This window comes from Oncorhynchus masou, chromosome 16 (genome assembly GCF_036934945.1).
Source record: "Oncorhynchus masou masou isolate Uvic2021 chromosome 16, UVic_Omas_1.1, whole genome shotgun sequence".
Lineage (NCBI taxonomy): Eukaryota > Metazoa > Chordata > Actinopteri > Salmoniformes > Salmonidae > Oncorhynchus > Oncorhynchus masou.
The window spans coordinates 29,545,199-29,571,084 of NC_088227.1; the positions used below are offsets into that span (position 1 = coordinate 29,545,199).

A 25,886-nucleotide genomic window follows, 5' to 3' on the forward strand; every position below is an offset into this window, starting at 1 on the left:
AGTAATTTAGGCAACAAAAGAGCCGACTGAATTAGATTTGTATATATTCTGATTGCAAAAGTGTGGACTTTTCTCTACATCTCATGACTTCACACCGACAGGGACGCCACTGACGCAACCGTGTTAATATCACCCGTCACGGCGCCACACAATACTGACACACGCCCTGACACACGCCCTGACACACGCCCTGACACACACCACACAATGTTGACACGCCCTGACACACGCCCTGACACACGCCCTGACACACGCCCTGACACACGCCCTGACACACACCACACAATGTTGACACGCCCTGACACACGCCCTGACACACGCCCTGACACACACCATACAATGTTGACACGCCCTGACACACGCCCTGACACACGCCCTGACACACACCACACAATGTTGACACGCCCTGACACACGCCCTGACACACGCCCTGACACACACCACACAATGTTGACACGCCCTGACACACGCCCTGACACACGCCCTGACACACACCACACAATGTTGACACGCTCTGACACACGCCCTGACACACGCCCTGACACACGCCATGACACACACCACACAATGTTGACACGCCCTGACACACGCCCTGACACACGCCCTGACACACACCACACAATGTTGACACGCTCTGACACACGCCCTGACACACGCCCTGACACACGCCCTGACACACACCACGCAATGTTGACACGCCCTGACACACGCCCTGACACACGCCCTGACACACACCACGCAATGTTGACACGCCCTAAAACACGCCCTAAAACACGCACTGAAACACACCACACAATGTTGACACGCCCTAAAACACGCATTGAAACACTCCACACAATGTTGACATGCCCTAAAACACACCCTGACACACGCCCTAAAACACGCCCTGACACACGCCCTGACACACACCACACAATGTTGACACGCCCTGAAACACGCCCTGACACACGCCCTGACACACGCCCTGACACACACCCTGACACACACCACATAATGTTGACACACCCTGAAACACGCATTGCCACACACCCTGATACACGCCCTGACACACACCCTGACACACACCACACAATGTTGACACGCCCTGACACACGCCCTGACACACACCACACAATGTTGACACGCCCTGACACACGCCCTGACACACGCCCTGACACACACCACACAATGTTGACACGCCCTGACACACGCCCTGACACACGCCCTGACACACGCCGTGACACACGCCCTGACACACGCCTGACACACACCACACAATGTTGACACGCCCTGACACACGCCCTGACACACGCCCTGACACACGCCCTGACACACACCACACAATGGTGACACGCCCTGACACACGCCCTGACACACGCCCTGACACACGCCCTGACACACACCACACAATGTTGACACGCCCTGACACACGCCCTGACACACGCCCTGACACACACCACACAATGTTGACACGCCCTGACACATGCCCTGACACACGCCCTGACACACACCACACAATGTTGACACGCTCTGACACACGCCCTGACACACGCCCTGACACACGCCCTGACACACACCACGCAATGTTGACACGCCCTGACACACGCCCTGACACACGCCCTGACACACGCCCTGACACACGCCCCGACACACGCCCCGACACACGCCCTGACACACACTACACAATGTTGACACGCCCTGACACACGCCCTGACACACGCCCTGACACACACCCTTACACACGCCCTGACACACGCCCTGACACACACCACACAATGTTGACACGCCCTGACACACGCCCTGACACACACCACACAATGTTGACACGCCCTGACACACGCCCTGACACACACCCTGACACACACCACACAATGTTGACACGCCCTGACACATGCCCTGACACACGCCCTGACACACACCATACAATGTTGACACACCCTGACACACGCCCTGACACACGCCCTGACACACGCCCTGACACACACCACACAATGTTGACACGCCCTGACACACGCCCTGACACACACCACACAATGTTGACACGCCCTGACACACGCCCTGACACACACCCTGACACACACCACACAATGTTGACACGCCCTGACACATGCCCTGACACACGCCCTGACACACACCACACAATGTTGACACGCCCTGACACACGCCCTGACACACGCCCTGACACGCCCTGACACACGCCCTGACACACACCACACAATGTTGACATGCCCTGACACACGCCCTGACACACACCCTGATACACACCACACAATGTTGACACGCTCTGACACACGCCCTGACACACGCCCTGACACACGCCCTGACACACGCCCTGACACACACCACACAATGTTGACACGCCCTGACACACGCCCTGACACACGCCCTGACACACACCACACAATGTTGACACGCCCTGACACACGCCCTGACACACGCCCCGACACACGCCCCGACACACGCCCCGACACACGCCCCGACACACGCCCCGACACACGCCCCGACACACGCCCCGACACACGCCCCGACACACACTACACAATGTTGACACACCCTGACACACGCCCTGACACACGCCCTGACACACGCCCTGACACACGCCCTGACACACGCCCTGACACACACCATACAATGTTGACACACCCTGACACACGCCCTGACACACGCCCTGACACACGCCCTGACACACACCACACAATGTTGACACGCCCTGACACACGCCCTGACACACGCCCTGACACACACCACACAATGTTGACACGCCCTGACACACGCCCTGACACACGCCCTGACACACGCCCTGACACACACCACACAATGTTGACACGCCCTGACGCACGCCCTGACACACGCCCTGACACACGCCCTGACACACACCACACAATGTTGACACGCCCTGACACACGCCCTGACACACGCCCTGACACACGCCCTGACACACACCACACAATGTTGACACGCCCTGACACACGCCCTGACACACGCCCTGACACACACCATACAATGTTGACACACCCTGACACACGCCCTGACACACGCCCTGACACACACCACACAATGTTGACACGCCCTGACACACGCCCTGACACACGCCCTGACACACACCACACAATGTTGACACGCCCTGACACACGCCCTGACACACGCCCTGACACACGCCCTGACACACACCACACAATGTTTACACGCCCTGACGCACGCCCTGACACACGCCCTGACACACACCATACAATGTTGACACACCCTGACACACGCCCTGACACACGCCCTGACACACGCCACGCCCTGACACACGCCCTGACACACGCCACACAATGTTGACACGCCCTGACACACGCCCTGACACACGCCCTGACACACGCCCTGACACACACCACACAATGTTGACACGCCCTGACACACGCCCGGACACACGCCCTGACACACACCACACAATGTTGACACGCCCTGACACACGCCCTGACACACGCCCTGACACACGCCCTGACACACTCCCTGACACACACCATACAATGTTGACACACCCTGACACACGCCCTGACCCACGCCCTGACACACACCACACAGTGTTGACACGCCCTGACACACGCCCTGACACACGCCCTGACACACGCCCTGACACACGCCACACAAATGACTATAATTAAAAGACCAAGGAGACACCGTGGGCTCATCGAAATGACGAGGTGTTGAGAAGAAGACAACCGAGGAGAGAGATAAAAGTTTGAGATGAATAACTAAAACCCATGAAACCAGATCTGATGGGGGTTGTTGTGGATCTGCTTTGGTTATTCACTTCCCGAGATTAATTAGTGGGACAACAATTCAAATGCAATTTTTTCAGACAGTGAATTGAAGACTCATGTTAGCTAATGCATTGGGAGAGAGGCAAATGGACTTTAGTGGCAGATCATTGGTTACCTCGTGTGAGTGACAATGTCCGTCAGGGCCCCGCCCTCCAGGAACTCCATAACGACCCAGAGCTCGTCTCCGACCAGGTAGCTGTTGTACATGTCAACCACGTTCTCATGGTGATAGTCCCTCATGATCACCACCTAGAAACAACACAACAAACACAAGTTACATCATAGGCAGCCAATATATCAACAGTGACAAAACGGACCTAGCTGTGCACCAGAAGTTTCCCAAAAAGTAACAATATTTATTTAAGAGGTAAATATTATATATTTTTTACCAGGGGTAAAAAGTGTGCTAAAAGTAGACAATATTAAAAGGTTTTAAAATGCAATAAAAAAAATTTTCAAGGAAACAGACAGCATGGCTACCTGCTCTACACAGCCTCCCCTACCTGAGTACCAAACAATCAACAACAGGTGTGGCCAATCAATTGAAAATGTCAGCCACCAACCCTCCATAATAGAGTGTGATTGGCAGATCTTTTTACTGAGTGGACATGATTATGAATCATGCAATGAAACTGGGCCTGAGTAGAACAGTGACACATACAACATTCAAATACAAAAACAGTTTGGACGATTAATGGTGTCCATACCAGTGAAGATGTCATCCTCAAGTAGATAGGAATTCTAGCTCGAATCGCGTCGTAAATGGTCTGCCATTTTACCTAGGAGCAGCTCTGATAAGCTAGCTCAAACCTGCTAGTTTCACACTGGTGTAGATTGCTTGCCTGATGCCCTAGAAGAAAACTAAAAACATCTACTTGAAGGTAAGTCTATTCTTTATGTCTTCATCACATCAATACTTTACAATTAAAAAGGCAAGTTTCATTCCTCCATACAGGTGTTTAGCTAAAGTAACTAGCTAGCATAAGGTTTTCATCCTACATTTGTAGCTAACTATCAGAAGGTGACATTATATTACAGTGTTAAGAAATAACGTGTATAATTTTTGGAAACAATAGGCATTGACAAAGTTAATGAAAATACAGCCATGCATGTTAGAAGGAAATTGAAGAAAGCTAGGGACTGGGCTAACACTGCTAAGCTAACTAGCTAACAAAAGCCCAGTTTGCCTAGCCTTCATGTTCAGTTTTACCAAGTTATCTTCCCATCTATTGATGGATTGGTAACTGGCCACTGATGAAGCTTGCAAGCAAAGGTATTCTCCTGATGTAGGCTCCAGTGCCCTCCATAAGTATTGGACACAGATCAAAGTTGTTATTTTTGCAATAAGCTACTCCAAAAAAATTAGATTGAAGATTATATTTGAATAAATGAGGATATTACTGTAAATAATGGCATCTTATTTGGGGGTCTTTGTAAGCATATTCTTTACATAAAAATGTAGATGTATTTTTTTATTGGTTCAATTTGACTCCTAACATCAAATCTAGGTTGAATTTAAATGTCAATGTCTGCAATATATGATGAAATTAATGATGGAATTCATTGAAGAGTTATTTTATAGAATAGCAGGTAGTCTATGTCACAAATTAAATAAATAAATGGCTCTGCAATCTTTTTTAGAAGCTTAATGAAAAGGGATTATTAGATTGGGGTGCTAAAGGATAACATCAAGCTTCAAAATACACACACACACACACTCTATTACTAATCATTGATGTGGGTGAGTAAATGTGTAAGGACAAGATACTTAATGTTTTGGTTCGATGTCAACACCTTGTTAACATACTGGAAGTCATTCAACCCACTTCATTCAAACAAAGTCTTCCCTCACAGGCTTCATAACTAAAATACTGTGTCTGGCTACTGAGTAGTAACAGCTCCACAGTGTTGCTACATAGCAGGCAGCAATGGCACCGTAGAGTAGAGCTAAAAGGCTTGCCACACTTCTTTCCAAACCCAAAATAATGTCATCTTGTTGCCTTGGCAACAACTAAATCAGCTTCACTAACACACTGCTCTGATCAACACATCTGAGGACCAGAAAAGCCTCTCTGTGAGGTAGCCTAATCTGGGGGCTAAAAACTAGCTTTATAGTTTTACTCTTGCACGTCTGATTGAAATGTTGACTAATTAAACGTATCGGTTTACACTATCTTACCTAAATCTTTCAGTCTATTAAAGTTTTAAAAATACAGTACCAAAATGGTTTGGTCTCCAAGGAGACAAACCCATGACCCCCTAACCCTTGACTTCTCACCTCGTTGAAGAGCAGTTCTCTCCTCTGCTGTTTCCTCAAGTCCATCTTCTTGACGGCCACCTGCTTGCCACTGTGCTTCTCGCTGGCAATGCACACGATGCCCGTCGAGCCCTCGCCAATTTTAATGAAACTGTCCAAGTACTCCCTGGGGTCACCTGGGGTCAAAGATGGACAGATCAGAGGCTGATCAATGTTTGCTGCCCACAGAAAGATATATGTGAAGCTTCTGTTCATTATCCACAAACGAGCAGAAGAACTTACTGTAAATTCTAACTGATTTGGGTTGTACTTTCTTTCTTAGGCTTCTCTGTGATTACCTGGGTTGACAACGAGCTGCAGGGCGGCCCTGAACTGTTCGTGGGAGACCCTGGAGGGCTGGGTGTCTGAACTGGAGCCCCAGGAAGGAGGGGGGTAGGCCCCCAGGGGAATGTAGAGGGACGATGGCTGGGAATATGCCCCCTGTAGGAGGGAGGGATTGAGGAGAGATCCGGTTGATGACTCTACTGCGCTGTCGGTGGTGATCTTTGCAGTTACACATGTTTCTCTGAGAGTCATACGTAATTGTAGATCATACTATTTTTAGGTCATAAACAAGATATAATCTTATTTTAGGACACACATACGCACGCACACACACGTACGCACACGGTAGACCCACCTGTGGGGTGTATGGTGGGCTGGGCTGTGAGGGTGGGTGGTGGTAGGGGGAGGGTTTGTAGTGGTGGAACACAGGGGGGTACTGGAGGTGTCCGGGGGGGTAGCCAGGGGGCTTGTTGTGACTCTGAGGTAGTTTGAGGGGCCCGCGGGGGTACGTGTCAGACCCTGGGACCTGGGGACTCCCATCTCGTGACTGCCGGTCGTAATCACCCTGCGAGAGATGGAAGACAGACAGAGACTGACAGCTAATACCCTGAAAACATAAGCTATTTAAGCTAGATGAGCTAATATTACAATAATACTCTAATAAGCTCATAAGATGACAGCCGGCTCAAAACTGTGATTTGTTTTGACATATAAGTTTGGACATATAAAGAGTGTATGTGAAAACTTTTTACAAGGTGCACACTTTCAGTTTTTCTGAACTCACTTCACTCATGGATAAGAGTGAATCTTGCGCTACCCGGTGCTGGTACATGTGCAGATCAAATACACCACTGGAACGCTGATTAAGCTGTTTACATGTTCTAATAATTAGAAAGATTGCTCAGAAAAGCAGCTGTTTTAAAGTAGACTGAATTATAGCTATGAACCGTCCCTGGTCGTACAGGGCTGAGATATATCATATCTAGACTAATAATCTATCTAGTGAAGACAAGCTGCCTCCAGCACTGAGGAGATGATGCTCTGACTGTCAGAGTCAATTAAATTACCTCCACCACTCCCCCCGAATACACACTCCCCCCGAATACACCCCCCCCGAATACACACGTTCCCACCCTAAACACCCCCCCCCCCTGAACACACGTTCCCCCCGATCACACACTCCCCCATCACACTCTCCCCCACAAACACACACACTCCCCCACGATCACACACACTCCCCCACGATCACACACACTCCCCCCATCACACATACTCCTCACCAACACATACTCCCCCGAACACACACACACCCCTCCCCGAACACACACACACTCCCCTCCGAACACACACACACCCCTCCCCGAACACACACTCCTCCACGAACACACACTCCCAGCGAATACGTACACTTCCCGCAAGCACACACTCCCCCTGAACTCACACTCCGACAAGACATGAGTAGTCTCCTAATGAAAACCTGACAACAAGGAAGAGGCGGGGCAGGAAGGAGGGAAACCTTGAAATGTAGAATCTCTCTCTCTCACACACACACTCCTCCACCTACGCACTCATCCACCACCTACACACACACACTCCTCACCCTACACACACACACTCTTCCACCTACACACACACCCTCCTCCACCTACACATACACACAGAGTAGGAGGAGGGCTGGGTAGATGCCGGTATAATGATGTGGAGTGGACTTGTTTAAATAATGACTGTAAGGAGGGCTGTGCACCTCATTGTCTGCAGGAGGGATGGATGACTCTCCAGGCACCCTATCATTGGCGGGCCCCGGCGGCTGGCTGTCAGCCAAGGGTCTCCTGATCCATGTTAGTTAAATGCGTATTAATCTGAATTTGGCAAGGTAATCAACAACCCAACTGAACTGGGAAATTGAATTCTGTGCTGGAACATCGTTGGGCCGTTTTTATGCGGAGGCTGCAGAAAGGAGAAAGTGCCGCAACATCAATTTGTCGCTGCTGCTGCGGAGGAGGAGTGGTGTGTGTGTGTAAGTCCCCGTGCTGTCTACTGTTATACCCCCACCGGCTCACAACAAAAAGGGGGATTTTGTTCAATGACTGAATTCAAAGAGAAAAATACAGCAGAGAAGAGAGGCGGGGGGAGAGAGAGAGCGAGAGAGAGAAGAGAGGCGGGGAGAGAGAGAGAGCGAGGGAGAGAGAGAGAGCGAGAGAGAGAAGAGAGGCGGGGAGAGAGAGAGAAGAGAGGCGGGGAGAGAGAGAGAAGAGAGGCGGGGGAGAGAGAGAAGAGAGGCGGGGGAGAGAGAGAGAAGAGAGGCGGGGGAGAGAGAGAAGAGAGGCGGGGAGAGAGAGAGAAGAGAGGCGGGGAGAGAGAGAGAAGAGAGGCGGGGAGAGAGAGAGAGAAGAGAGGCGGGGAGAGAGAGAAGAGAGGCGGGGAGAGAGAGAGAGAAGAGAGGCGGGGAGAGAGAGAGAGAAGAGAGGCGGGGAGAGAGAGAGAGAGAAGAGGCGGGGAGAGAGAGAGAGAAGAGGCGGGGAGAGAGAGAGAGAAGAGGCGGGGGAGAGAGAGAGAGAGAAGAGGCGGGGAGAGAGAGAGAGAGAGAAGAGAGGGGGAGAGAGAGAGAGAGAGAAGAGAGGCGGGGAGAGAGAGAGAGAAGAGAGGCGGGGAGAGAGAGAGAGAGAGAAGAGAGGCAGGGAGAGAGAGAGAGAGAAGAGAGGCGGGGAGAGAGAGAGAAGAGAGGCGGGGAGAGAGAGAGAAGAGAGGCGGGGGAGAGAGAGAAGAGAGGGGGGGGAGAGAGAGAGAGAAGAGAGGCGGGGAGAGAAGAGAGAGAGAGAGAAGAGAGGCGGGGGAGAAAGAGAGAGAGAGAAGAGAGGCGGGGAGAGAGAGGCAGGGAGAGAGAGAGAGAGGCGGGGAGACAGAGAGAGAGAGAGAGAGGCGGGGAGACAGAGAGAGAGAGAGAGAGAAGAGAGGCGGGGAGAGAGAAGAGAGGCGGGGAGAGAGAGAAGAGAGGCGGGGAGAGAGAGAAGAGAGGCGGAGAGAGAGAAGAGAGGCGGGGAGAGAGAAGAGAGGCGGGGAGAGAGAAGAGAGGCGGGGAGAGAGAGAAGAGAGGCGGGGAGAGAGAGAAGAGAGGCGGGTAGAGAGAGAGAGAGAGAGGCGGGTAGAGAGAGAGAGAAGAGAGGCGGGGAGAGAGAGAGAGAAGAGAGGCTGAGAGAGAGAAGAGAGGCGGGGGGAGAGAGAGAGAGAAGAGAGGCCGGGAGAGAGAAGAGAGGCGGGGAGGGAGAAGAGGCGGGGAGAGAAAGAGAAGAGAGGCGGGAGAGAAAGAGAAGAGAGGCGGGAGAGAAAGAGAAGAGAGGCGGGAGAGAAAGAGAAGAGAGGCGGGAGAGAAAGAGAAGAGAGGCGGGAGAGAAAGAGAAGAGAGGCGGGGAGGGAAAGAGAAGAGAGGCGGGAGAGAAAGAGAAGAGAGGCGGGAAGGGAGAGAGAAGAGAGGCGGGGAGGGAAAGTGAAGAGAGGCGGGAGAGAAAGAGAAGAGAGGCAGGAAGAGAGAGAGAAGAGAGGCGGGAAGGGAGAGAGAAGAGAGGCGGGTAGAGAGAGAGAAGAGAGGCAGGAAGGGAGAGAGAAGAGAGGCAGGAAGGGAGAGAGAAGAGAGGCGGGAAGGGAGAGAGAGAGAGGCGAGAGAGAGAAGAGAGGCGGGGAGAGAGAGAAGAGAGGCGGGGGGAGAGAGAGAGAGAAGAGAGACGGGGGGAGAGAGGAGAGGCAGAGAGAGAGAGGGATAGAAGAGAGGCGGAGAGAGAGAAGAGGCAGGAAGGGAGAGAGAAGAGAGGCGGGGAGGGAGAGAGAAGAGAGGCGGGAGAGAAAGAGAGAGAAGAGAGGCGAGAGAGAGAAGAGAGGCGGGGAGAGAGAGAGAAGAGAGGCGGGGAGAGAGAGGAGAGGCAGAGAGAGAGAGAGAGAAGAGAGGTGGAGAAAGAGAGAGAGAGAGAGAGAGAGAGGCGGGGAGAGAGAGAGAGGCGGGGAGAGAGAGAGAGAGAGAGAGAGAAGAGAGGCGGGGAGAGAGAGAGAGAAGAGAGGTGGGGAGAGAGAGAAGAGAGGCGGGGAGGGAGAGAGAAGAGAGGCGGAGAGAGAGAGAGAGAGAGAGAAGAGAGGCGGGGAGAGAGAAGAGAGGCGGGGAGAGAGGAGAGATTTGGAGAGAGAGAAAGAAGAGAGGCAGGAAGGGAGAGAGAAGAGTAGTATATCTGTAGTTCACAGGTCAAAGAGTGAGGAGCTCAAAGGAAGACTTCTCTCGCCACCGGCCCAAGATCCCAACCGCCAGACCACCAACCCTTCAAGATCCCAACCGCAAGACCACCAACCCTCCAAGATCCCAACCGCAACATTTACATTTACATTTAAGTCATTTAGCAGACGCTCTTATCCAGAGCGACTTACAAATTGGTGAATTCACCTTCTGACATCAGTGGAACAGCCACTTTACAATAGTGCATCTAAATCATTTAAGGGGGGGTGAGAAGGATTGCTTTATCCTATCCTAGGTATTCCTTGAAGAGGTGGGGTTTCAGGTGTCTCCGGAAGGTGGTGATTGACTCCGCTGTCCTGGTGTCGTGAGGGAGTTTGTTCCACCATTGGGGGGCCAGAGCAGCGAACAGTTTTGACTGGGCTGAGCGGGAACTGTACTTCCTCAGTGGTAGGGAGGCGAGCAGGCCAGAGGTGGATGAACGCAGTGCCCTTGTTTGGGTGTAGGGCCTGATCAGAGCCTGGAGGTACTGCGGTGCCGTTCCCCTCACAGCTCCGTAGGCAAGCACCATGGTCTTGTAGCGGATGCGAGCTTCAACTGGAAGCCAGTGGAGAGAGCGGAGGAGCGGGGTGACGTGAGAGAACTTGGGAAGGTTGAACACCAGACGGGCTGCGGCGTTCTGGATGAGTTGTAGGGGTTTAATGGCACAGGCAGGGAGCCCAGCCAACAGCGAGTTGCAGTAATCCAGACGGGAGATGACAAGTGCCTGGATTAGGACCTGCGCCGCTTCCTGTGTGAGGCAGGGGCGTACTCTGCGGATGTTGTAGAGCATGAACCTACAGGAACGGGCCACCGCCTTGATGTTAGTTGAGAACGACAGGGTGTTGTCCAGGATCACGCCAAGGTTCTTAGCGCTCTGGGAGGAGGAAACAATGGAGTTGTCAACCGTGATGGCGAGATCATGGAACGGGCAGTCCTTCCCCGGGAGGAAGAGCAGCTCCGTCTTGCCGAGGTTCAGCTTGAGGTGGTGATCCGTCATCCACACTGATATGTCTGCCAGACATGCAGAGATGCGATTCGCCACCTGGTCATCAGAAGGGGGAAAGGAGAAGATTAATTGTGTGCCGTCTGCATAGCAATGATAGGAGAGACCATGTGAGGTTATGACAGAGCCAAGTGACTTGGTGTATAGCGAGAAAAGGAGAGGGCCTAGAACAGAGCCCTGGGGGACACCAGTGGTGAGAGCGCGTGGCGAGGAGACAGATTCTCGCCACGCCACCTGGTAGGAGCGACCTGTCAGGTAGGATGCAATCCAAGCGTGGGCCGCACCGGAGATGCCCAACTCGGAGAGGGTGGAGAGGAGGATCTGATGGTTCACAGTGTCGAAGGCAGCCGATAGGTCTAGAAGGATGAGAGCAGAGGAGAGAGAGTTAGCTTTAGCAGTGCGGAGCGCCTCCGTGATACAGAGAAGAGCAGTCTCAGTTGAATGACTAGTCTTGAAACCTGACTGATTTGGATCAAGAAGGTCATTCTGAGAGAGATAGCGGGAGAGCTGGCCAAGGACGGCACGTTCAAGAGTTTTGGAGAGAAAAGAAAGAAGGGATACTGGTCTGTAGTTGACATCGGAGGGACCGAGTGTAGGTTTTTTCAGAAGGGGTGCAACTCTCGCTCTCTTGAAGACGGAAGGGACGTAGCCAGCGGTCAGGGATGAGTTGATGAGCGAGGTAAGGGAGAAGGTCTCCGGAAATGGTCTGGAGAAGAGAGGAGGGGATAGGGTCAAGCGGGCAGGTTGTTGGGCGGCCGGCCGTCACAAGAAGCGAGATTTCATCTGGAGAGAGAGGGGAGAAAGAGGTCAGAGCACAGGGTAGGGCAGTGTGAGCAGAACCAGCGGTGTCGTTTGACTTAGCAAACGAGGATCGGATGTCGTCAACCTTCTTTTCAAATTGGTTGACGAAGTCTTCTGCAGAGAGGGAGGAGGGGGGAGGAGGATTCAGGAGGGAGGAGAAGGTGGCAAAGAGCTTCCTAGGGTTAGAGGCAGATGCTTGGAATTTAGAGTGGAAGAAAGTGGCTTTAGCAGCAGAGACAGAGGAGGAAAATGTAGAGAGGAGGGAGTGAAAGGATGCCAGGTCCGCAGGGAGGCGAGTTTTCCTCCATTTCCGCTCGGCTGCCCGGAGCACTGTTCTGTGAGCTCGCAATGAGTCGTCGAGCCACGGAGCGGGAGGGGAGGACCGAGCCGGCCTGGAGGATAGGGGACATAGAGAGTCAAAGGATGCAGAAAGGGAAGAGAGGAGGGTTGAGGAGGCAGAATCAGGAGATAGGTTGGAGAAGGTATGAGCAGAGGGAAGAGATGATAGGATGGAAGAGGAGAGAGTAGCGGGGGAGAGAGAGCGAAGGTTGGGACGGCGCGATACCATCCGAGTAGGGGCAGTGTGGGAAGTGTTGGATGAGAGCGAGAGGGAAAAGGATACAAGGTAGTGGTCGGAGACTTGGAGGGGAGTTGCAATGAGGTTAGTGGAAGAACAGCATCTAGTAAAGATGAGGTCGAGCGTATTGCCTGCCTTGTGAGTAGGGGGAAGGTGAGAGGGTGAGGTCAAAGAGGAGAGGAGTGGAAAGAAGGAGGCAGAGAGGAATGAGTCAAAGGTAGACGTGGGGAGGTTAAAGTCGCCCAGGACTGTGAGAGGTGAGCCGTCCTCAGGAAAGGAGCTTATCAAGGCATCAAGCTCATTGATGAACTCTCCGAGGAACCTGGAGGGTGATAAATGATAAGGATGTTAAGCTTGAAAGGGCTGGTAACTGTGACAGCATGGAATTCAAAGGAGGCGATAGACAGATGGGTAAGGGGAGAAAGAGAGAATGACCACTTGGGAGAGATGAGGATCCCGGTGCCACCACCCCGCTGACCAGAAGCTCTCGGGGTGTGCGAGAACACGTGGGCGGACGAAGAGAGAGCAGTAGGAGTAGCAGTGTTGTCTGTGGTGATCCATGTTTCCGTCAGTGCCAAGAAGTCGAGGGACTGGAGGGAGGCATAGGCTGAGATGAACTCTGCCTTGTTGGCCGCAGATCGGCAGTTCCAGAGGCTACCGGAGACCTAGAACTCCACGTGGGTCGTGCGCGCTGGGACCACCAGATTAGGGTGGCCGCGGCCACGCGGTGTGGAGCGTTTGTATGGTCTGTGCAGAGAGGAGAGAACAGGGATAGATAGACACATAGTTGACAGGCTACAGAAGAGGCTACGCTAATGCAAAGGAGATTGGAATGACAAGTGGACTACACTTATCGAATGTTCAGAACGTTAAACTTACGTAGCAAGAATCTTATTGACTAAAATGATTGAAATGATACAGTACTGCTGGAGTAGGCTAGCTGGCAGTGGCTACGTTGTTGACACTACACTAATCAAGTCGTTCCGTCGAGTGTAATAGTTTCTACAGTGCTGCTATTCGGGGGCTAGCTGGCTAGCTAGCAGTGTTGATTACGTAACGTTACGTTAAAAGAAAGACAATAGCTGGCTAGCTAACCTAGAAAATCGCTCCAGACTACACAATTGTCTTAGATACAAAGACGGCTATGTAGCTAGCTAGCTACGATCAAACAAATCAAACCGTTGTACTGTAATGAAGTGAAATGAAAATGTGATACTACCTGTGGAGCGAGGCGGAATGTTGACCGGGTTGTTGAAGTTCAATTCGGAAGACGTTGGCTAGCTGTTGGCTAGCTAGCTAGCAGTGACTCCTACGTTAAGGACGACAAATAGCTGGCTAGCTAACCTCGGTAAATTAAGATAATCACTCTAAGTCTACACACTCTAAACTACACAATTACCTTGGATACGAAGACAGCAAGGACAACTATGTAGCTAGCTAACACTACACTAATCGAGTCGTTGAGTGTAATAGTTTCTACAGTGCTAGTGGACGTTAGCTAGCTGCTGTGCTAGTGGATGTTAGCTAGCTGCTGGGCAGAAAGCAGTGTACTACGTTAGGACGACGAAATACGATAATTACGCAATTATCTTTGATACAAAGACGGCTATGTAGCTAGCTAAGAAGAAATTGCTAAGATTAGACAAATCAAACCGTTGTACTATAATGAAATGTAATGAAAATGTAATGAAAAGTTATACTACCTGCGGACCGAAGTGTAGATGCGACCGCTCGCTCCAACCCGGAACCGGAAGAATATTAGTAGACCACCAACCCTCCAACCCTCCAAGATCCCAACCGCCAGACCACCAACCACCAACCGCCAGACCACCAACCACCAACCCTCCAAGATCCCAACCGCAAGACCACCAACCCTCCAAGATCCCAACCGCCAGACCACTAACCCTCCAAGATCCCAACCGCCAGACCACTAACCCTCCAAGATCCCAACCGCCAGACCACTAACCCTCCAAGATCCATGAACAGTTCCCGGAGAGCTGCCCCGCAACCATCCGAAAAAACCAGTGTTATTCAAACTAACTTTATGGGGGGGTTATTTTGACTTCATTTTTGACTTTTATCGTTGATCGTCATTCCATCCCCCACCCAGCAACTCCACTCCCACTTGACACCAGTTCCACATCCCAACCCTCAGCTTCCCTCAGCCATCCCATCTATCTCTGCTGGCCACCCTCAGCTTCCCTCAGCCATCCCATCTATCTCTGCTGGCCACCCTCAGCTTCCCTCAGCCATCCCATCTATCACTGCTGGCCACCCTCAGCCCATCCCATCTATCTCTGCTGGCCACCCTCAGCCCATCCCATCTATATCTGCTGGCCACCCTCAGCCCATCCCATCTATCACTGCTGGCCACCCTCAGCCCATCCCATCTATCTCTGCTGGCCACCCTCAGCCCATCCCATCTATCTCTGCTGGCCACCCTCAGCCCATCCCATCTATCTCTGCTGGCCACCCTCAGCCCATCCCATCTATCTCTGCTGGCCACCCTCAGCCCATCCCATCTATCTCTGCTGGCCCAGTCTTCGGATTTATACTCAACATATATCTTTCAACTATGCTGCGATGTTTAACGTACAATTTCAATCTATCTAATCGAATAGAATCCACAGATTGTGAGTTGCAGGTAAATATTTTTACTAAGAATATTAGTATATTAGTAATTTACTAAACAGGTCTCTCCAAATCTCCTAACAATGCTATTTCTACGGTACATTTTAGATGAATGTTATACTTTTTCAGCCCTTCCGGAACCTGAGACCAGAAACAGGCTGCCTGAGGGCAACACCAGAACAAAATGGTCTATTGATTCTGGATCCTCACAACAAAATATGCAGAGCTGCGATGATTGTATGCCCCAAATATTCAACATTTTGTTGGTGGCAAGAATTCTCTTCAATAATTTTAGCTGAAAAGTCTTGAATCTTGCATCATTTTATATATAAACTCATATACTCTGTGCCATGAAATCGGTATGTCAAATGAAAAACTATCCCAGTCCCCCTCTCTCCCTCCGTACCTCTCTTCCTCTGTCCTCCCCATCCCTCACTCTCAGCTGAACTGTGATATCAGACTGATGGACAGTTTATCTCTTCTTCTTCTGCCCCCCTCCCCCATTTCTCCCCCTCCTTCCCTCTGCCCCCCTCCTTCCCTCTGCTCCCACCCCCTCCTCCATTTCTCCCCCTCCTTCCCTCTGCTCCCCTCCTTCCCTCTGCCCCCCTCCTTCCCTCTGCCCCTCCCCTCCCCCATTTCTCCACCTCCTTCCCTCTGCCCCGCCCCTTCCCTCTGCCCCCTCCTTCCCTCTGCCCCTCCCCTCCTCCATTTCTCCCCCTCCTTCCCTCTGCCCCTCCCCTCCTCCATTTCTCCCCCTCCTTCCCTCTGCTCCCACCCCCTCCTCCATTTCTCCCCCTCCTTCCCTCTGCTCCCACCCCCTCCTCCATTTCTCCCCCTCCTTCCCTCTGCTCCCACCCCCTCCTCCATTTCTCCCCCTCCTTCCCTCTGCCCCCCTCCTCCATTTCTCCCCCTCCTCTGAACTGTGTTATCGTAGCGTGTAGAGTTAATTGAATCTAGTGTGGATCCCGTAAAGGTAATTCTGTGTCTTAGCAGAGCCTTCCTCCGCTGGGGAACAGTAGATTAACTACTGAAACTAGATCCATCACACAGATAGAGGAGAGATAAATGTGTTGGAACTTACACACAGCACTGCCACACACACTTACCCCACCAGATATACCACAAGGTCTTTTCACAGTCCCCATGTCCAGAACAAATTATAGGAAACCTACATTATTATACAGAGCCATGAGTGCATGGAACTCCCTTCTGTACGGTCTGTACTGTCTGTACTGTCTGTACTGTCTGTATTGTCTGTAATGTCTTAAGTGTCAGACCCCAGTAAGACGAGCTGTCTCCATTGGTGTCGGCTAATGGGGATTGTAACAAATCAAACCTATCAGTTTAGTAGGTACTTCATAGGGAAATGCTGCCTATTACTTATCACCTGATCCAAATTATTACCGAAACAAGATGATTTATTATGTTGATAATAGTAGAAAATAACCGTGCTAACATGTTCCCCTTGGTGTCATACCTTGGCATTCATATTTTCCAACACATGTAAATATACACACCAGCCCAGACGTACCTTGGCCATGGCCTGTGAGTTGGTGAGTGTCTCTGAGAGGCGTGGGTAGGTGTAGGAGCTGTATGGGTGTGTCTGAGGGGGACTCTTAAAGACCCCGCTGGCCCTGTAGGGCACGTTGGGCTCCTGGAGGCCGGACCCCGACCTGGAGCGCTGTCTGATGGCTGGCGTGGGGCTGTTCTGCCTCACATACGACGACTTGGGCCTCTTCTCGTACTCATCTCTGGACACGCCGCTGTAGCTCCACTCGCTGTCCGGGTAGTTGATTTGCTCGCTGTGCAGCGAGGTGCGGGACGGCGTCCCCACCATTGACGCGTCCCGGTAGTCCTGACTGGACGAGCCACCTACGGACGCCCGGTAGTACCCCCCTGTCGTGGACCCGGCAGACCCCCCTGCGCTGCCCACCCCGGACCCAGATCCCACCTCGTCGGCCGAGCGCGCCCCCGCCACCTTGCTCTCCAGGTAGGTGTGGTAGTCCGGAGGCAGCTTGGCGTAATCGGCCTTCTGAGGCATGGCGTCGGGGTAGAAGGGGACGCGTGTGGCGTGGGTGAGGTGGCCGTTCTGTTTGGGGAAGCGGTAGTGTCTCCCCACGGCCCAGTCCCCATCTGGAGCGAAGCCTTTACCCTCCTTCCTGTAGGGCTCCAGAGAGAAGTCCCTACTGGCAGTGTCCAGGTCACAGGAGTACCGGGAGTAATAGTGGCTGAAGCCGTTCTCCTCGTTGGGGTGGGGGTGTTGGGGGTGGTGGGACGCGGCTTTGGGGGCCCCAGCCTGGTGGGGGCCCGTAGGGCTTTCTTTTCGTAGGGAGTTGGAACGTGTCACAGAGATGCTGTCGAAGTCCTCCAGGAGACCATTGATGGACGCATCCTTCGGGGGACGGTTCCCTCGAACTATGGTCTGTGGAACAGACAGTAAACACACAGTTAATTTACTGTAGCTACAGGGAGGGCACCATAGAAATATAATGGAATGGGAAGGTCCATTCTAGTCATTCTATTTCTATAGAAGGAACTACCTACCCATGCACTGTAGATGGATAACGTGTAACCATGATGACACACTCCTGTCTTCAAATGAATATATCTGTACTATCAATGGAAACATCAATCATACTTTTTCCATTGAGTACTATTCCATTGAGGTGCTGTGTTGCAGGTTAGCATTTTTCATCATGAATCTTGTTCTGGAAGCAGCTCTGTGGAGTGGTCACTAGCTGGCACAGCCACAAAGTCATCAAATCTGATTTTAACCCTAACCTTAACAACACCGCTAACCCTAATGCTTAACCTTACACTTTAGAAAAAAAGGGTTCCATAGGAGAACCCTTTTTGGTTCCAGGTAGAACCATTTTTGATTCCAAGTAAAAGCCAAATAACCCTTTTTGGTTCTAGATAGCATATTTAAAATTTAAAAATGTGTAACCTTATTAAATTAATACAACAAAGCACATTTTTACAATTTTGACTTTTGAAGGTGAATTCACTGAGTTCTGCCTCTAGGACAAGACTCATGGCAATAAACATGAACCTGCTGCTGGGTATCACATTTGATGTTATAAAATGAAAACCAGAGAGAAGTGAATGCCTCGGTCTACCCCCTGTCAGTGTGACTTCTTTAATACAGCCCTGTGTTGCCAGAGGCTTCACTATCGCCGCGCCACTCGGGAGCCCTAAAATACAGCCCCCTGTCGGTGTGAGTTCTTTAATACAGCCCCCTGTCGGTGTGAGTTCTTCAATACAGCCCCCTGTCGGTGTGAGTTCTTTAATACAGCCCCCTGTCGGTGTGAGTTCTTTAATACAGCCCCCTGTCGGTGTGAGTTCTTTAATACCGCCCCCTGTCGGTGTGAGTTCTTTAATACAGCCCCCTGTCGGTGTGAGTTCTTTAATACAGCCAGAATGGATGGAGAATGGTTGAAAAGAGCTACCCTGAAATGTGAGAAGAGGAGAAAGCTGAGGTATACTGAGAGAGACTAGGTTATGTCCCATTTCTTTCCCAAAAGACAAGCTTCAATATCGGTGGGAGGAACTGATCAGGGCTCATCCATTAACGTGATATTGGGTGCACTGCACTTACACCCCGCTTTTACACAGGCATGCACACACACAGTCATACACACACACAGTCACACACACACACAGTCACACACACACACAGTCATACACACACACAGTCACACACACACACAGTCACACACACACACAGTCATACACAACCACGCAGTCATACACACACACACAGTCACACACACACACAGTCATACACACACAGTCACACACAGTCATACACACACACAGTCATACACACACACAGTCATACACACACAGTCATACACACACACAGTCATACACACACACAGTCATACACACACACAGTCACACACACACAGTCACACACACACACAGTCATACACACACAGTCACACACACACACACACAGTCATACACACACACAGTCATACACACACACAGTCATACACACACACAGTCATACACACACACAGTCACACACACACACACACACAGTCACACACACACACACAGTCACACACACACACACAGTCATACACACACACAGTCATACACACACACAGTCATACACACACGCACCAACACCAACTGCTGCTTAAAACTCCTAATTCACTGAAACAACAGCAGCATTGCTCATTCCCCCGCTACCCACGATAAGCTCTTTACATGGCTGCATCCTGAGTCAGAGAGGCTTTGGGGGTGTGAAGCAGATACCCCTGAGGGGAATCTAAGCACTGTGTGTCTCTGCCTCCAGAGGATCAACATAAAGTAAAAATGTTCTTTCTGTGTTGTTTGTCTTGTCTGTCTGTCTGGCTGGCTGGTTGGCTGGCTGTCTGTCTGGCTTTAATCTATGGATTTCACATGACTGGGCAGGGGCGCTGTCAATCAGAATGAGTTTTTCCACACAAAATAGCTTTATTACAGACAGAAACACACCTCAGCACTACCCCCCTGGGCAGGCGTGGTTACACGTGGTCTGCAGTTGTGAGGCCAGGTTGGACATACTGCCAAATTGTCTAAAATGATGTTGGGGGGAGTTTATGATAGAGAAATGAACATTCAATTGACTGGCAACACCTCTGGTGGACATTCCTGCAGTCACCATGCCAATTGCATGCTCCCTCAAAACTTGAGACATCGTGTTGTGTGACAAAACTGCACATTTCTAGAGTGGCCTTTTATTGTCCCCAGCACAAGTTGCACCTGTGTAATGATCACGCTGTTTAATCAGCTTCTTGATATGCCACACCTGTCAGGTGGATGGATTATCTTATCTAACATGGATGTAAACAAATTTGTACACAAAATTGGAGAGAAATAATATTTTTGTGCATATGGAACATTTCTGGGATTTGATATTTCAGCTCATGAAACATGGGACACTTTAGAAGTTGGGTTCATATTCCCTACAGTACTGTCCAGGGACACGGTGTGTTATGGTAAAGTGGTGGATTGGGCGCCTGCCACGGAGAAATGCAAGCTGACAAACAACTTATGCCAATTCAAATGCACATGGTACACATGGTACTTGCCACACTATCAATACTTATCAATAGTGTTTTTATCAGGAGTTAGCAACATTGTGTCAAGTTCGTCGTAACGATGAGACCAATTTGAATACAATACAATTGAATACAAATATACAATTTGAATAATAATATGCGTGATTTGAATATATTCTTTATTTGCATGAAGAACACTCAACAAACGTGCCGCTAATAATAACGAGTGCTGACATGCAACTACACAGACAATAACCCACAAAACCAAAATGGAAAAATGGCAACCTAAATAGGATACCCAATCAGAGACAACGATAAACAGCTGTCTCTGATCGGGAACCAATTCAAGCCACCATAGACTTACATTTACCTAGACAATACCAAAACCCAATAGATATACAAAAAACCCTAGAGTAGTCAAAACACCCATACCACCCCCGTCACACCCTGACCGAACCAAAATAATAAAGAAAACAAAGATAACTAAGGTCAGGGCGTGACACAATGCTCTTGACAATCCACAGGGTTTGCTAATATATGCATAGTATTATTAGTATTGGATAGAACACACTCTGAAGTTTCTAAAACTGTTTGAATTATGTCTGTGAGTATAACAGAACTCATATAGCAGGCAAAAACCTGAGAAATTCCACTTCCTGTTTTTTTTTCTGGTGGTGGCAGATCTTCAACCAAGCTCTCATTGAAATTACAGCGAGATATGGATGAGTTTTCACGTCCTACACCTTCCACTAGATGTAAAGAGTCAATAGAACTTTGTCTGATGACTCTAATGTGAAGGGTGGTCGAATGAGACAGGAAATAGTCACCACTGCCACGAGTTGCCCATGCTTTCACCATGCGCGTTCACAGGGGAAGGACCTGCATTCCACCGGTCATCTGAAGTCATTCTCCTGTTGGAATGTTATTCAAGATTTATGTAAACAACATTCTAAAGGTTGATTCAGTACATCGTTTGACATGTTTCTACTGACTGTTACAGAACTTTTGGACATTTCGTCACGTTATAGTGGACGAGCTTTGTGACTTTGGAATTGTTTACCAAATGCGCTAACCAAAGTAGCTAATCGGACATTTTCAAACAAATCAAGCATTTATTGTGGACCTGGGATTCCTAGGACTGCATTCTGATGAAGTTCATCAAAGGTAAGGAAACATTTATCATGTATTTTCTGGTTTCTGTTGATTCCAACATGGCGGCTAATTTGGCTTCTGTTCTGAGCGTCGTCTCAAATTATTGCATGTGTTGCTTTGTCCATAAACTTTTTTTTAAATCTGACACAGAGGTTGCATTAAGGAGAGGTATATCTATAATTCCATGTGTATAACTTGTATTATCATCTACATTTATGATGAGTATTTCTGTTGAAACGATGTGGCAATGCAAAATCACTGGATGTTTTTGGAACTAGTGAATCTAAATAGCCAATGTAAACTCAGATTTAAAAAAAATAAATATTAACTTTATCAAACAAAACATGCATGTATTGTGTAACATGAAGTCCTATGAGTGTCATCTGTTGAAGAGAATTCAAGGTTAGTGATTAATTTTGTCTTTATTTCTGCTTTTTGTGAATGCTATATTTCGCTGGAAAATGGTTGTGCTTATTGTGGTTTGGTGGAGACCTAACATAATCGTTTGCTTTCGCTAAAAAGCCTATCAGACACTTTGGTGGGATTAACAGCAAGATTACCTTTAAAATGGTAAAAGACACATGTATGTTTTAGGAATTGTAATTATGTAATTATGCCCTCTATTTTCACTGGTAATTGTCATATCGATCCCGGTATTGGGATTGCAGCCATATTAACTTTTACTGCCGTTATGCTGTATGAGAATGTTGTATAATAATGTGGCATATGCCTTCCGGGGGTAAGAAATGTGGAAATTAAAAACAAAAAAACAATGTTTTAGGTGAGAAGTAGGCGTTAGTCTAAAGCTGAAAAAGAAAGGAAATTCAGGAGCACCACAATGCCTACTTCACCCATTCTCTACCAAGGTTCTCCAGCACACAGCTTTGACCTACTACAGTAGCTATGAAGTATGTTACGTACACCTCTTGGGGGAGGGAACCTTAACCCCCTGCTATATCTCAACTCCCCGTGGAGTGAAAAAAGTATGTGATCGTAGGTGCGGGGGAAGGATGACAGAGACAAAGAAAAATAACGTTTACAGGGAATTTATTATTCCGAACACACACCAATACCAACATTGCTCCTGTAGTAGGTCAAAGCTGTGTGCTGAAAAACCTTGATAGAGTACAGGTGGAATAGGCATTGTGGTGCTTATGTGAATTTCCTCTCTTTTTCAGCTTCAGACCAATGCCTACTTTTCACTTAAAACATGTGTGTATATGTGTGTATACTTCAGTTGAAGTAGGAAGTTAACATACACCTTAGCCAAATACATTTAGTAAAAAATCCCAGTTTTAGGTCAGTTAGGATCACCACTTTATTTTAAGAATGTGAAATGTCAGAATAGTATAGAGAATGATTTATTTCAGCTTTTATTTCTTTCATCACATTCCCAGTGAGTCAGAAGTTTACATACACTCAATTAGTATTTGGTAGCATTGCCTTTAAATTGTTTTACTTGGGTCAAACGTGTCAGGTAGCCTTCCATAAGCTTCCCACAACAAGCTGGGTGAATTTTGGCCCATTCCTCCTGACAGAGCTGCTGTAACTGAGTCAGGTTTGTAGGCCTCCTTGCTCGCACATGCTTTTTCAGTTCTGCCCACAAATGTTCTATAGGATTGAGGTCAGGGCTTTGTGATGGCCACTCCAATACCTTTGACTTTGTTGTCCTTAAGCCATTTTGCCAAAGCTTTGGAAGTATGCTTGGGGTCGGTGTCCATTTGGAAGACCCATTTGCGACCAAGCTTTAACTTCCTGACTGATGTCTTGAGATTTGGCTTCAATATATCCACATAATTTTCCTACCTCATGATGCCATCTATTTTGTGAAGTGCCCCAATCCCTCCTGCAGCAAAAAAAAACCACAACATGATGCTGCCACCCCTGTGCTTCATGGTTGGGATGGTATTTTTCAGCTTGCAAGCCTCCCCCTTTTTCCTCCAAACATAATGATGGTCATTATAGCCAAACCGTTCTATTTTTGTTTCATCAGACCAGAGGACATTTCTCCAAAAAGTACAATCTTTGTTCCCATGTGCAGTTACAAACCGTAGTCTGGCTTTTTTATGGCGGTTTTTGGAGCAGTGGCTTCTTCCTCGTTCAGGGGCCTTTCAGGTTATGTCGATATACGACTCGTTTTTACTGTGGATATCGATACTTTTGCACCTGTTTCCTCCAGCATCTTCACAAGGTCCTTTGCTGTTGGTCTGGGATTGAGTTGCACTTTTTGCACCAACGTGGTTCATCTCTAGGAGATGGTCCCATGGTGTTTATACTTGCATACTATTGTTTGTATAGATGAACGTGGTACCTTCAGGCATATGGAAATTTCTCCCAAGGATGAACCAGACTTGTGGAGGTCTACAATGTTGTTTCTGAGGTCTTGACTGATTTCTTTAGATTTTCCCATGATGTCAAGCAAAGAGGCACTGAATTTGAAGGTGGGCCTTGAAATACTTCCACAGGTACACCTCCAATTGACTCAAATTATGACTCAAATTATGTCAATCAGAAGCTTCTAAAGCCATGACATCATTTTCTGGAATTTTCCAAGCTGTTTAAAGGCACAGTCAACTTAGTGTGCCTTAGTGTATGTAAACTTCTGACCCACTGGAATTATGACACAGTGAATTATAAGTTAAATAATCTGTCTGTAAACAATTGTTGGGAAAAATGACTTGTGTCATGCACAAAGTAGATGTCCTAACCAACTTGCCAAAACTATAGTTTGTTAACAAGAAATTTGTGGAGTGGTTGAAAAACAAGTTTTAAAATACTCCAACCTAAGTGTATGTAAACTTCCGACTTCAACTGTATATATGTATATATATATATATATATATATTCTATAGTTAATGCATTGTGCCTTGTTCCTACTGTACAGTATAACTGTATTCAGGGGTTTATACGTGTAACTGTGTAGCATCAATGCATCAACAGATACACACGACAGACAGCCCTCTCCCCTGTCTGTCACCTAATTGCTACATAGTACATACTGTACTGTATGTCATCTACTGTCACATAAGTCCCAGACTGTAGGAAACATTTGTTGATCGAGACATGAAGTGTCCTCAGAAATGCTCTAGTAACACAACCTCGCACCAACAACCATTTGTGGTTTGAGTTGTGGACTCTCTACCCCTTTCCCCCTCTCTCTCTGGTGTTCCTCTCTCTTCCAGCCACCTTGCTACCCCATTCCCACACCTCTGACCCTGCTCCCCCTCTCCCACTTTCTTCCACCCTCTCACACTCTCTTCTACCCCTCTCACCCTCCATTCCACTCCTCTCACCCTCCATTCCACTCCTCTCACCCTCTCTTTTACCCCTCTCACCCGCTCTTCCACCCCCTCACCCTCCATTCCACCCCTCTCATCCTCTCTTCCCCGCTCTCATCCTCTCTTCCACCCTCCATTCCACCCCTCTCACCTTCTCTTCTACCCCTCTCACCTTCTCTTCCACCCTCTCATCCTCTCTTCGACCCCTCTCACCTTCTCTACCACCCCTCTCATCCTCTCTTCCACCCCTCTCACCCTCTCTTCCATCCCTCTCACCTTCTCTACCACCCCTCTCACCCTCTCTTCCACCCCTCTCTCCCTCTATTCCATCCCTCTCACCTTCTCGTCCACCTTCTCATCCTCTCTTTCACCCCTCTCACCTTCTCTTCCACCCCTCTCACCTTCTCTTCAACCCCTCTACCTCTTTCCTGCGTTAGGGAAAAAGGCTGTGGGGACTCAGCAGTGCAATGAACTGGAACTCAAATCAAATCAAATGTATTTGTCACATACACATGGTAATCAGATGTTAATGCGAGTGTAGCGAAATGCTTGTGCTTCTACTTCCGACAATGCAGTAATAACCAACGAGTAATCTAACTAACAATTCCAAAACTACTCCACACAAGTGTAAAGGGATAAAGAATATGTACATAAAGATATATGAATGAGTGATGGTACAGAGCGGCATAGGCAAGATGCAGTAGATGGTATCGAGTACATTATATACATATGAGATGAGTATGTAAACAAAGTGGCATAGTTAAAGTGG

At 49.1% G+C, this 25,886-nt stretch overlaps 1 protein-coding gene across 2 annotated transcripts in view; it reads right to left on the reverse strand.

Moving 5' to 3' along the window:
- Positions 1 to 25,886, reverse strand: part of LOC135557800 (serine/threonine-protein kinase PAK 5-like) — a 132,545-nt gene that overhangs the window by 4,525 nt on the left and 102,134 nt on the right. For both annotated transcript variants that reach the window (XM_064991425.1, XM_064991424.1), the window contains exons 3-7: positions 17,165 to 18,055; positions 6,722 to 6,931; positions 6,381 to 6,522; positions 6,064 to 6,218; positions 3,901 to 4,034 (exon numbers count right to left, since the gene is read on the reverse strand). In XM_064991425.1, the coding sequence (XP_064847497.1) occupies positions 3,901 to 4,034; positions 6,064 to 6,218; positions 6,381 to 6,522; positions 6,722 to 6,931; positions 17,165 to 18,055 (1,532 nt within the window). The remainder of the gene's footprint in view (positions 1 to 3,900; positions 4,035 to 6,063; positions 6,219 to 6,380; positions 6,523 to 6,721; positions 6,932 to 17,164; positions 18,056 to 25,886) is intronic.